This window comes from Trachymyrmex cornetzi, unplaced genomic scaffold (assembly GCF_001594075.2).
Source record: "Trachymyrmex cornetzi isolate Tcor2-1 unplaced genomic scaffold, Tcor1.1 scaffold67, whole genome shotgun sequence".
NCBI classification, from domain to species: Eukaryota; Metazoa; Arthropoda; class Insecta; order Hymenoptera; family Formicidae; genus Trachymyrmex; species Trachymyrmex cornetzi.
This window is the reverse complement of record NW_017299992.1, coordinates 3,477,816-3,492,355: the sequence shown is the minus strand read 5'-3', so window position 1 is coordinate 3,492,355 and position 14,540 is coordinate 3,477,816. Positions and strand designations below refer to the sequence as shown.

The window sequence follows — 14,540 nt, the reverse complement described above, 5'->3', positions numbered from 1 at the left end:
GGACACACGTGAACTCGCGTGTACCTGCCATGGTACTGTCGATATTTTTTCTGATATTGCAGGAAAAAAATATTCAACTCATCACCGATGAGCACGCGTTCGGAACTTGTCAAAACCGGTAAATGTGTTGCTATCTTTACGATGAAAATCATTGTCGATATTTTACATCTCGCGTGCATGTAGAAAAATTAAATAAACATTTTTAAAAATGGTTTATACATATTTTATATTTTCAGAGATATGATTAATTTGCATGAGTTGTTTTTTTTTATCTTTTCTTGAAAATCCTGTAAAATAAACGTTATATAATAAACGGTAAACGACATAAAAAGCAAACTACATTGTGTTATCAAATTCTACAGTAAACTCTGTTATTTTATTTCTATTATATATAGAAAAATATCGGTGGAAAATGATTCCACGATTGGCGGAAGGTCCGTGGTGAGTCCGCCGGAGGTGAATAAATTTTATAATTAACGTTTCGAAATAACAGCTCATGTGCGAAACAAATGTTTCCCGCTGCGAAATTTCAAAGTTCAATGCGGCAGGGAACAATATGCGTGGTTATTACAAACGATGTAATCATTGGTAAACTATCTCGAGTAAAGCAAAATTCGGTATAGAGTGCGTCGATTAATACAAAGCTCGAATATAAATTGTATTCGAGTAAGCCGGGCGCGTAATTGAAAGCCGAATCTGATTGATATTGAATGCTAAACCAGTTCAATCCAACAGACCATGTAGAATCTACGCCCTTCTGTTACAGTCACACAAGTCGAATATGTTTAATGTAATGCCAGTATTTCTTAGAAATTTTACGAATTACAACAATTAATAATATTAAACTAGATTTAAAAAATCTTTTATGAGAATCAAGAGAATGAAAAAATAGATATAATTTTTTGAAGTCAACTAAATTTACATTAAAAGCTACATTAAACGTTAAGAGAATTTCTTCTTTTTTAATAAATATTTAATATAATAGAATTAACAATGTAAAAGATAATCTGTATATAAATGAAAAAGAAAAATTAATGAAAAATAATGTTCAAAAAATATAATTTTGCTATAAATGCTAGCACAGATAGTTCAAAATATTTGTTTTAATTATTTTTTAACATAAATTATCATCATCTTAATATGGTTTAATCGACTATCAGCAAGTAGAGTCACGTAATTTGTCGGTAAAACAGTTTAGAACGTGGTTACAGATGGCAGCTCGAATCAGAAACTTAATTTTCTATCCACACAGTGTAATTAGAGACGTAAACCAGTCGTTTCCAACAACTTCGTATGCTCGAATAAAGTTCACCTGTAATATCAGAACATTCCGCGCAACTCTGCAATTAATGTTGCGACTACAAACGAAATTAAACCTGGCTTACGCGATAGTCGTTTCACATTTTCAGGATGATTTAATAAAAATGCACGAAGCGATCCGAAAGGAAATATTACGTAGATATTACAATAGCATTCCACTTTTCTTTTGCAGAAAAAATTGTAACATTGTTTCAATTATTTATTATTCACTTTTTCATTTCCTATCTAAACTTATAATTATTAACGTACAAATTTACTTTTAGAAAAAGTTCTATACAAAATAAAAAAATAAATAATAAAATGTAAAACATATTGAAATTTTATCTCGATTAGCGATATCTCTTTTATATTCGGCTCAAAATTTATTAACATTTTCTGTAGCAAAAATCCTGTGAACGTTGAAAGAAATATTTTGGAGATCCACAATTTGCGAAAAAAAAAAGCAACTTTGATGAAAAAAAGTTGGTGATCGTCAGTCCCGCACGTTTTGTTGGAAAGTTTGGCCTAATTTCGGTACGTCGAGAATCGACCGCCGCTGGAAACGAAATAAAGCGAGCTAAGTATGGGAGCGCGTGACGGGGGATTCCAAAACTCTTCTGAACCAGAGCATAATATACCGAGAGAGAAACTATCGATTAACTGTCCGCCACGTTCTGTCTCGCGAACGTCCGGAGCGCATTGTCTTTTCGCCGCGCGATATCGCCGCTTATACCGCACTTCGCATACCATAGCACTCTGAGAATATCTTGTAAACGCTCGCCACGACTGTTTCGCGTTCCGCGGTAAGCCAACCAGAAAAAAAATTACGCTTGCTCGCCCAGTTTTGATTGAAACCGATTGTGAGTGTGCGTGCGCACAGAAACTTTGTAAAACTGAATAAATAAAGCATTCCTTTGTGGCTAAACTTTCTCGAAAGCGTTAACGATCCAGGCCGCATTCTCTCCTACCGTTTCTTCTTCCATCTCACTTATCGCAAATACGAAGCAAAGATTTACTTACGACAATCATCTCGGAGGGCTCGAGGACGAAGCATTCGTTGGGTCGCCTGGCGCTGCCACCCGTCCGCTTCCCGAAGCTGCAACAGCAATAAAAAGACATTTTTTTATTAAAAAATTCATCCCGTTATATAGATATCACATCACATATTCCCCATACAGATTTTTACATTTTTACATTTTTATTTGTGGAATTTCATAATAGGATGTAATATAAATATCTTGCGATAAAATATTATATAAATAAATCTGGAAGTAAATTTCACAAATCCCAATGTCAAATGTGACTTATTTGCTTCTAAAAAAAAAAATACTCTAATATAAAAAGAGAATAAAGTATATTAGAGTATAGGATTAAACAAATTTTTTTAAATTCATTTGTTTGAGTCGTTAACATAGTTACAAATCGATGACCATACGAACGCTGTGGTGCGTGTAACTAATCAAATTTTGTAATAAATAATTATACTTGATAGCGATTTCTAAAATTTGATAAGTCGCACGCATAACCGCGCCCCAGTACTGTGGTCATCGATTTGTAACTACAGAATAAAATATTCGTATTATACCTATTCTTTCGTACAATATAAAAGTAACAGCACTTTGTCGAAAGTCAACAGTCTGAGGTCTTTCATCGTATCTCATAGAGATAAAAGGGGGAGATTCCAAAATTTCATCATTTTATCATGTGAATCCCTCAATTTCGTATAGTTTCAGACAATACGAGGGTGTTCGCACGCTCGTGCAAACAACTATTATGCCGTGACGCCATTCTGCGCTCCAGTATTAACTTCTACGACCAATATTGGGCGCTGTGACGCCATCAACAGATGTTCCCCATCGTCGAAAAGGACACTCCTCAAATTAGATATAAAACCGTAATGGCTCCATCAATTTTCGACGATATAGGAAAATCTGCGGTTATATATGAGACGGGAGCTACCGAAATGTGACCGCCCAAATCGAATTCATTTTTCTTAATAAAAAGTATCGTATCATGACATCAAACCTTACATCAACTTACATAGTAGATCAAGAGATAAAATCTTTCCTTGAAAGTGATCGTAAATTATTCAAATTTAATATTAAAAGAAGTTACATAATTTTATCCAATGTAGAGTATGAAATATAGATAATATCAATTTTCTATTCACGTTTACAGCAGAGAAATATACTATAAAGTAGGAACAAAATAAAGGACAATTGCATCGTTGATAAGAAATTGTCTTTCCCAGTTCTCGGTGTATTTTGCTTTATCATATCTAGAGATATCACCACGGAAAGTCCTCTTATAAATTTAACGGTGACGACCGTGAATCGAACGTCGATGTTCGACCGACCGAGAATCGGAAAAGCAAGATGGTGGGTAAAGGGAAGGAGGAAAGAGAGGTTGCAGAAGGCCGTAAGGTTGTTGAAGGCTGTTGACCCGCGTGTTATCCCGCTCCTCCCTCGACTTAACACGACACACAAGCAAAGCCGCGATGCGTAACGCACGCGTAACGCATGCGTAACGCATTGCTCTGCGTGTGTGTATTCGTATATCGCAGAAAATTAAATTCGACATGGATGACGCTCCTCGACTTCTCCGTCTCTTAAGCCCCCATCTTGGGTTAACCCTGTAAACGTCGCATTGCTCGTTTCGCTTCCTCAAGATTATAATTATTTCGTTAGGCATCTAGGTCATCCGTTTTCTGCACGTGCGCCGACATTTCCGCCTCTACTTAGAGACAGAACGATCGATCTTGCCGAAAATATTTATCTAACTAATTTTCACTGTGATTGCGCGCTAATTATTATTCGGTCGATTGAACAAAAGATGATTTTGATAAATTGAAAAGCTAGAATTAATTTAAATTGCACGAAAGTATAAACGAAATAGTTTTAATTCTTAAAGTACGTCTAATTCTACATATCGTTGATATTTAAAAATTTTGTTGAGAAATAAATTTTGACATTTCGATATTTGCATATTCATTCCGCTCAGAGACGATTGATAAATACGATAAATCTCTTTTCAGTTTTATTTCTGTAGATATGATCTAAAAATATTTATAAGAATAATAAATATTTCGTGGAAAAAATGCGCGCACGCAAACACACGCACACACACACACGTGTGTATGTACAGATAGATAAAGCAAATTGGAAATAACTTTCTATACGATGACTTCATATACACAGCATACGCACACACATAATCGAAAAAGAGAACCGATGGTAACCGAATACAGAAAGCGAAATTTAACAGAAGCAGCACAGGTATTTCCAATGGTTTAACAAGCGATTCACTATGTACCTTTAATTTGTTTTCCGGCAACGCTTTTGTAATGGAAGCAATCAAAGCACGCGCGCGTCGCTTCGAATGTCGCGTCCGCTTTATTCCACAACAGCATGTGAAGCCTCGGCACAAACTTTTGTCCAGTCGTGTCTTTCTGTTCCCATTTTCCCGAAATACACTTGTAGGGGACGCTCGTAATTCGCTCTGATCTTAACAAAGACCAATGGCATAGCCAAGCGTTCATTATCAACGATCTTATATACCTAAGCGCCTCTCTCTCTCTCTCTCTCTCTCTCTCTCTCACTCTCTCTCACTTTCTCATTTTCGCTCCCCGACAACGCGACGTCCATTTCGCGAAATTATCCATGCTATTTGACAACATTAGCCACGTGGATCCACTCAACGAAATGAAATATTTCTATGATGTCGTTAGAGCTGTTATCCTTTCCATTATCCTTTTTTTTTTAATCATATTATAACACTATTACTTATCTTTTTTCACGCAGCCAAAATTGTAAATCAACAACTTTCGCTAGAGACAAATTAAGATTAATATGTCGAATACAGAAGACAACTCCAATAACCTTGACCTTGACATATGTTGTAACCTCCCTGAGTAACCTCCACCAGGTTTTAGCCATCGCTCGTGGCATTCATTAAAAAGTCATTAACAAAAGAAGTTTGAAAAATTATGTCCTTTTTTACTATATAAAACAGAAATTTTCCGCTTTAAAGTATATTTTATAACTTTCCACATGAAGCGACTCTCATCCCACCTCCACCTGCCAAAGTTACATAAGAAATTATATAAGAAAATATTTTGCGTTGTTAAAGCAGGGAATTTGTTTCATCGGACCACAGTTGTGTCCAAAAGTTAGATTTTATCGATGAACCTTTTTATCAATTAATTACCTTTTATCGAATAACGAGCGACGGCTAAAATCTAGTAGAGGTCACTCAGGGTCATGACCTTGACAACATATGTCTAATGTTAAGGTCATCAAAGCTGCCTCCCCTATTCGACATATTATATAGCAACGTATGACATGTATTATTTAAAGATACTTTGAACGCAAAAGCAATTTTAAACAATAGGAATTTTTTCATGCAAATTCAATATTATCGCTAAACATTTTCACCAAAATTTTCACTCTATGATTTTAAACTACCAGATTTATATCTACATTTGAGAGAGAGAGATAAGAAGTTATCTATAGTTGACAATAGAAACGTAAAGTGTGGCTTTTGAGCTATTTACTGATAAGTAAAAATGTTGTTTTCATTTCTGTAAGTTGATAAACTTACAGAAATGAAAAAAACAGGTAATTCAAACACACATCACTTAGGTAAAAAATGTACATTTAGATAACTCATAATCATGTAAATTATAATAATAACAAAAATAATTTTACATACGCAAATGACATTATACTAATAACAGTCACTTGCGTAACTGCAAGCAATAACATAACTTATATATTAATAGCTAAAGATATATAAGTCAACTAATAATACAAAGAATCTATTATTATTCTTCATAATTACCTTAATATACATTCAAGTTACTTGCGACTCTCAATTACTTTGCTTTTAATTTTCCGTGCAATCCAAGAGAATTCATATAAGCATACCTCTGCTGTCGCATCATAATTAAAACAATAATAACAATAAAACTTAAAAGTACTCTCTAAATAAATTTCGAGTAAGATTTACTCCAAAAGAATGACATCTCTTTTTCTTTAAAAGGAGTGAGATTTCTTTCCTTTGGAGTCTTACTCCAAAAAAAAACTTCACTCTTTTTCAATAGTGACAATATTTTAATTCTTTTGAAGTGAGTTTTATTCGAGGAAATGTATTGAGTAATTTTCGCGATTGAAAATCGAAATTTCTTCAACGTAATCCTGGACTCACCACACGGAAAACCTTCTTCTGGGAAATGCGGGTGGTGGCGGTGGCTGAGCTCGATGAGTCCTGTCGACGGACTCACTCCTGAGGGCTTGCACCGCCTTAGGCACAGCCCTGAAGGGCTCCTGACAGGCCTTCGTGACTATGCCGCCGTTTCCAACGCCATCGTTGAAATTACCCATGCCACCGCCACCGCCACCGCCACCGCCACCGCCACCGCCACCGCCACCGCCACCGCCACCATGGAAGCTGTTCCATCTCCTCACTGGGCCCCTGTTAGCGCTGTGATAGCCGCCATTATGGCCACCTGGACCGCGAAGCTGACTGGTATGCTTGTGCATCCTCTCAGTGATCTTTTCGCCGGGACGCACTAGGTTCGTCCATCGTCTATCTCGTTATTATATGCGTTTGCACAAATCGACTACATCCTCGATGCCTTTTTACCGTCTTCTCTTCAGCCGTTTAGGAAATCTCGAGCGTACGGCGAGAATTCGAATAAATGTTTCTGCCCTCGGAATGGATTACACCGGGTTGGTAGTTCTATAAATAGCGTTCTAAAATAAATCGATATTCTTTAGATATTACGTTCGAATACGAAGATCAACGAACCAGCCATCGATCGTTAATTTAAAAGATTAATTACGTGTTGTATCTCAAGTTTTGGACCATTACATGCTTCTTCGAAACATTTATTATAATATATAATTCGACAATAGTTAAAATGTTGTTCTTCTCTGTTTGTAAAAATTAATGTTCCATCAACATTCCGTGAAGATGAATTGAAAAAAAATCACACATATCCCCTATACGTAAAACACAGACAATTCTCACAAACAGAGAGCGCCGTTATAAAGAAGAAGTAAGTACTACACAATAATTTTTGTTTTCCCATGACGCGGTACACGATATTTGGATCAAGTCGGCGACGGGGTCGAATAGAGTCAAGTGATTCTTAGTAGCTCTTTCGTACGTGGCATGCATACTTTTATTATACAACCTATGGGATTCGATCGACTTGAAGACTAATGGCGCCGCGATGTCGTCTGCCGTTTCTTTTGACCTTATCAAGTTTATACGTTTGCGCGGAAACGCGATAACGGAAAGAAGAATTTACACCGGCGATAATATTTCGGTGTAAAAGGGAATGGAACATCGCGGACACACGATAGCTGCAGGCTATCGTATCAAAGTGTGATAAACATGGTGTCTTTTCTCTTTTCTCAAATTTCGAAAACATTAAAAGTGCTGTGTTGCAATTTAATATTCAATTTATTATTGAAAAGTAAATAAGTAACTTGTCTATTTTTTCCCATCGTGATGATTATTAGAAACTGCAATTCTTGCTTTATTATTCAATGCAAATTTTGCACCGATTATTTATCAATATTTTAGAGATTGTGACAAATGATTTGTAACGACAAGAGGAGAAATACAAAAGGAGGATAAAAGAAACGTTTCTTCTTCAAGAGAAAGAAGAAGGAATGTATTATTTTCGCAGAGATAAAAATTTTGCTGCTTGCAAATGGTGATGTATTGAAAGTACCCGAAAAAGAAGATAAAACCGATCACTTAATTCTTTTACTCTAGTGTTTTTGTAAACACTAAACTCTCTCTACGCCTCGTTTTTTAGTCCGTTCTCCTACAGCTGAAAGAACGCACGCGCATCACTCAAGGCATCATTATTCATCTGACAGTCTGCCAACAGCCGCACCCTAACGACGATTTGTCATGATGTCAATTAAAAAAGTCGTGTCAAACTCCACTATTCAATAAAACAAACTCGAATGATACGCACACGAACATGGTGTGCTTTTATATCATTCTATCATTGAAATTCTTTTTCTTTCGTGATTTCGCGAAGGTTTGCCGCGATGTTTCGTATCCGTGGGAAAATCTCCGTAACAGCGTGCAAGAAGTTCCGGCGGAAGAATGGGTTTGGAGAGTAGATAGGAGGCCTGGTCTCCCCGAGACCAGGCGTAGAAATTCAGCGAGCTTACGGAAGCTCTTGAGCACGCGCTCGAGAAGGAGCGCGGTTCGTTTTCTCCTCTTGTAACTCTTGGGAAAAGGCGTGAGAGAATCGTCCGGTACAATCGTGCGCTTTTTCACAATGAGCCTGCACAACTGATTAATTCGCTCGCTTTATGCAATATTAGTTTAGCGAGATTATCCATCGAACTCGCAAACGATAGTCAACTACTCCAAGTTGGAGTCAACCGAGATTTTCATTTTAAAAATTTCAGGCCTAACGTAAGATATCCTTTTAAACTATTTCAGCCATGGACACGCGAATAAAATTCTATGAAATTCTTTATGCGAGAGAACGACACGAATTGTCTTAATGGTAGAGAGCACAATATGCTTCAGCAGGTCGCTCGTTTTCTAATATCTCAACGAGAAATAGAAACAAGGGAATCTCCAGTTTTACTACGTGAAGCGTTACATGTATAATTCCGTGTGCAGAGGAGATCTCATCCGAATATATAAGTATATTTCACTTTCTACTGTGTGAAATTGAAATCGATTGTTTGTGTATTTGGAAAGATTGAATAAATATCACTGTATCGCGCATTTACTATAGAGATTTAGTAAGAATAGTAAATATATGAAAAATAATAAATAATAAAGGCTCGAAATATATTGTATTTATATAATGATCACGTAAAATATCGTAAATATTTGTGTTATTATACAATAAAAGGTAATGTAAATGTATGTAAAAATGATGTTATAAAACACTACAGCATTAATTACAGAAAAGAGCATAGCTATACGCTTATAATATTGGAAGTCAATCCAAACTCCTCCTGCATAAGCGCTAAAAGAGAAATGAGAAACTCAAGGTGAATAAGAAGCACGTGAATCTAATCGGTGAAGATGGCAATTAACGAGACGATGGAACGGAGGCAGGAAGAATTTCCATTTCCAGCGGAACACGCAGACCGTGCCTTCCGGTACAGCGATCCAGCGGCGCGATTATTAGTTATATGTTAGTTATGTGTTAGTACGTATCCATCCCACATGCTTTCTGCCTCGTTGCCACGAACGAAAGTCTGCTTTGAAAACGACACGGCCGTACGTTTACGACGCACAACAAAAGAATTGGAAAAATTCGGAAGTACGGTAAGTTATAGGAAGTAATTGTAAAATTAATCTCTGTCTAACACTTTTCCTCCAAACTTGCATCAACAAAACTAGCTGAAAAGCAATTATTTTACCAAATAACGGTATATATTCATTTACTCGCTTTATTACTTAACGGAATTCTGCTTTCTTTTACTTATGTAAAAATTTCTCATCTATCGTGCTTTTATGCAGCTGCACTAATTAGGTATAACAACTTCCCTTTTTTTAATTAAGAACGAGAGCACATCAATCAGAATTTATGCGATATAACATCGAAACAATATGAATCTTACTTATATTTTATCATATGAGTAAGCTAGATAACGAAAATCATTACATCTAATTAAGATTATTACCATAGATCTAAATAAATATGTAATACTTAAGTCAGAAAGTGTCATAAATAATAAATAGTTATTAAAATATACTTGAAAACAAAAATTAAAATAAAATATCTGTATTAACTCTCCCCTAAGAATATTATACTTAAACACAGATTCTTCAATCAGGTTCTCCGCATCATCCACGAGATTTAATAATTATTCCTGGACGACCGACTGAGCGATTATTGAGCTCAATAGGTTAAGAAACAATCCCTTGTTGCTATTGTCGGCGATAATGGCGGATAGTCTTCGCGATGACAATGCGGCACCGTATAACAAAAGAGCCGCGAGATCGGAGAAAACGGTAATAGTAGGCAAGCACCGAGAAGAAAAGGGGGCGAAAGGAAACGAGGAAGAGATGAAGCGAGACGGAGGAAAGTCGGCAGAGAAGAAGATGCTTGCCATACAAGGACGACACAGAGACTCGAGACCATTGTTGCTGTACGCCCTAATCCCAGCGATCCACTCTCTCACTGCGCTTTTACTAACGAGCACCATTCCCATAACTCGTAACTTCGCTACCGACGTCGTTCTCGGTAGTTCTCCTCTTCCAGAAGAGGACGTCCGTCGATGCTCGTTAAGTCCATAGTTTTGCGTTTCGAACGATGTTTATGCCACTGTTTGCGCGGATTTCGAACGCACAGCTAATATATGTATTAATACATCTTGAGATTTCGTTACAATGCACGCTAATCAATAATCTACAGAAAACTGCAACAAATAAAATGCAACGTTATTCTATGTATCGAATCATTTTTTTTCAGTTACAATAAGTAAAAGATACACCTTTTTATTTCTGATAAATAAATGTAGCTTAAGACTCTCACGTGATTTTCCTCTTTATGGAGCTTACAATGTATATTAATGTGATAAATTCTTCAATCAACTTTCTTCCTCCTTTGATAATTCCTTCTGTAGTATTTGTAGAGATACGTAAAGTTTAATTTTAAAAAAAAGTTATTTTATCTCAAAAAAGTATTATATTGTTTCGATACAATTTGTTGAAAATCTTTAATCTTTTTTTATATTATTTAAAAAGATCCTGGAATAGAGCGCGACTGTCGAGAGCAGCGAGGCGCGAAACACGGCGAGCGCAGAGATGCATGGAAAGTGCATGCGCATCGCGTTGGTCACGTTGGTAAAGCCGTAAAGCTAGCGGCCGCCCTCGTTTGACCAGGTTTTCAACTCTCTAGAGCCGGCTTTTGTCGGAGGCTGGAAATCCGCGTGTCTCTTTTCTCTCTTCTCTCTTCTTCCCATCTCGCTCCCTCACGGGCTCTCGTTTGCTCTCGTTAACGGAAATGCGTATCGTAATTCGAATCGTGACCATAAATACGAGTATGCTCGCGCGCGTGTATATATCTACACGCGTGCGTGTCCGCATTATACGTGTCACGTTCGACTCGCGTGCGTCTCTCTCGACTTCTCTCAGCTCTCGGCTCTCAGCCGTTGGCCGTTCGTTGCGGACCGATGCAACTGGATGCAACTGGGACGCACCGCTCGATGCATCACCCGTTACGAAATGTATACGTCCGCAGGAGTATCCGGACATGTTTAGACGCATATCAACTGTTTTGTTTGTTTAAACAAAGTAAAACAGGTTTTTTTTTCTTCCTTATTTATAGAAAGTTTTCCTTATTAATATATCATAAAAAATGTCGCATATAAAACGATATATTTACCAAATATATATATTTTCTATTTAATTGATTTAATTTATGATTTTCAATTTGTTTTATCGTGCGCGCGTACGTTCCAGATTCCAAGTACATCTATCGTTATTACTGCTACGATAACTATTATGTTACAGCCACGGCAGAAGGACGTCGCTAATAGCAGAGTTAATTAACCAAGGTCATTCGATAACAATCGATTCCAAGTATCTCACATCATTATATTTCAGTTGTTTTGGCACGACTGATTTCTAAACATTAGCAACATTTCTTTATAAAATGAACATTATTTTTAACAAAAGAGATGAAGAATACTATTTCCAATTACAATAGATAACAACAGAAATAAATAAATAGGAGCTAAATTAAATCAAGGCCACCTTAAATGATTTATTAATCAATAAGGAACTAATCAACAAAAGAGGGAGGCATCACAAATAGAAAAATTGGAGAGAGATTCGGAATCTTTTCGTAAGAAACATCAAGATCGTGTGATTTGATCATTCCAGCACGATCACCGTGAATTCCACCGTAATGGTCTGAAAGGTACAGTTATGAGAGATTGTTGAAGCGATGGATGAAGAACTGCAGAGAAGCGAAAGGGAAAAAAAAGCTAAGGGGAGATGAGCGGAATGTGCTCAAAAGGGATGAGATAATATTCCAGGGAACCCTTCAAGAGGATCTGGTGTCTCTAATATTAGACCACCATGTCCTACAAGATGCTTGTTGTAAGAGTTTGACAGACTCCAGCGCTTTGCTTCGTAAATAATTTTTTTTCGTATTTTAATAACATTATAGGCGAACAAATAATTAATAATTCTCTTATTCTATGTAAAAAATGAATAAATCGATTTTATTCAAAAAACACCAAATCGAAGGGAGGTTTCAAAGAGAGAGAATTGTAATTCAGGAATATTCCGCCGAGCAACTTGCAATCCAATCCGCTTTAAATTTTCCGATAGATCGTCACGTGTGTTTGATCCAATGTTCCAGATGCGATATGTATGATTTACATTTGATCCCACCGTGTTTCGCGGTCTCGTAAATTATGTGTCAATCACGGCCATCAGTTAAATGTCGAAACGTAGACAGGTAGCCGAAACGCGCGCGTTAGCTGATAACGACAGGCGACGCGACGTGCGCTGTTAAAATGTACAACGTGGGTGAAAGTGGACGCGCGGCTGACGCACACGTACTCGTATATATAAGGTAACGCACGCGTCTGTCGCTGGCAGATCCCATTTTGCCTTACACATGCACGAAACGTGTGCATAGCGTGAGAGAACGACCCTGGATCGCCTTGGGAGTCGGTTTCCATTGAGAAGTCGTCGAGTTCCCACCGGCGAATCCAAAGATTCCGAAGCACGAAGGAAGAAGCACGGTTCAGGAACAAAGTTCAGCGCACCTAAGCCACCGACAAACTTCCTCCTCGCTCGTGTGTATTTACAATCTGTGACCAATATCTGTTTATCGGCGAAGCCGATACAAAAAATCCATTGCATTGTATGACATTATTCTCTTTTCTAATCCGTAAAAGTAAACACACAATATTGTACTTTCGGCAAAGTAATTTTAATATTTTTTTCTAAAGTAAAGATTTCATCTTTGAAACTTGTGCACGGATGTGACGTGACGGATTGATTTTCAATATTAAACACATCTCCATAATTAAATTGAAAATTAAACGCTAATTAAGTATTTGCATTTTGTTCCGTGTATATGATTTAAAAAACAGGATCGATTTATGACGGATTGATTTTCAATATTAAACACATCTCCATAATTAAATTGAAAATTAAACGCTAATTAAATATTTGCATTTTGTTCCGTGTATATGATTTAAAAAACAGGATCGATTTGTCCACATCGGTATTTTACGAAAAATTTTATTTTTCGATATGAATTAAATGGGAAGAGATTGGCAGAAAAAAAATTCTCCGTTCGAAATATCACCAAATAAAATCGAACGCGAAGGATGAGTATTTCCCACGCGTTTCTCAGGTATACACTTTCTTGCCATAGATGATTCGGCAGATTTAGGAAAGATTCCCCATCTGGAAACACTATTACTCTATCCTCGACGGTACTTAAGCATGGCGAATCACCTTAGCATAGCGACTCCTCACGACTGCCACAGCAACAACGATTTTAATGCAGTTCCTCATTTATTCGCGATGTCGACACGATGAGATCATTTCTCGTATATTCCCGAGGGAAATTTACCGTCTCCGCTCAAGTAGCTTCCGCGGGATGATATTCTAATATGTCGAGACTTTCGAGGATAGAAAAAGAGAACGATCATGACAATGGATTCAAGAAAAAAGCAAGAGAAATGAGAGCGCGACGAAAGGACGCGTCGAAAAGGCAAATTGATCGCGAAGGACACCGTAACGGTGAAATTCTTTTTATGCTTAGGCCTTATTATCTTTCCCGTTAAACCGCACGATTGACTGCATCCAAAAGAAAAAGTTCCTTCTTTTCAAATTTAAAAAGCTGAAATAAAAAGCTGAACGTGTCATATTTAGGGCTTTATAGAAAATTTAATCGGTGTATTACGTAAAAGCAAGAGAGTTGAATCGAATATTATTTTACTTTGACAATATACAAGAAGACAATATACAGTTTAAAATTCTTGTAAAGAAAAATATACTATAAGATTATTTCCATTATATGATATAAGAAAAGTTACAGATCCGAATACGTAGATTATAATCATAATTGTTTATTCGTCGTTATACGTCTTTAAATTATTGAGCTATTCGCCGTTAAGTTTAGTTGAGATATTTATAAATAATTTTCAGACATTCGTGTTCCATTACAGCATCCACATCTACATTTATCCATTTCTGAACAGAATATGTAATAC

At 36.7% G+C, this 14,540-nt stretch overlaps 1 protein-coding gene across 4 annotated transcripts in view; it reads right to left on the bottom strand.

Moving 5' to 3' along the window:
* LOC108767321 (rap guanine nucleotide exchange factor 2) overlaps positions 1 to 14,540 on the bottom strand; it is a 115,252-nt gene that overhangs the window by 29,434 nt on the left and 71,278 nt on the right. For 2 of the 4 annotated variants that reach the window (XM_018517101.1, XM_018517099.1), the window contains exons 1-2: positions 6,505 to 6,999; positions 2,320 to 2,395 (exon numbers count right to left, since the gene is read on the bottom strand). In XM_018517101.1, coding sequence (XP_018372603.1) covers positions 2,320 to 2,395; positions 6,505 to 6,839 — 411 coding nt within the window. In that variant the 5' untranslated portion in view covers positions 6,840 to 6,999. Of the gene's footprint in view, positions 1 to 2,319; positions 2,396 to 6,504; positions 7,000 to 14,540 lie in introns of those variants that run through there. The other 2 variants (XM_018517100.1, XM_018517102.1) reach the window with 1 other exon arrangement.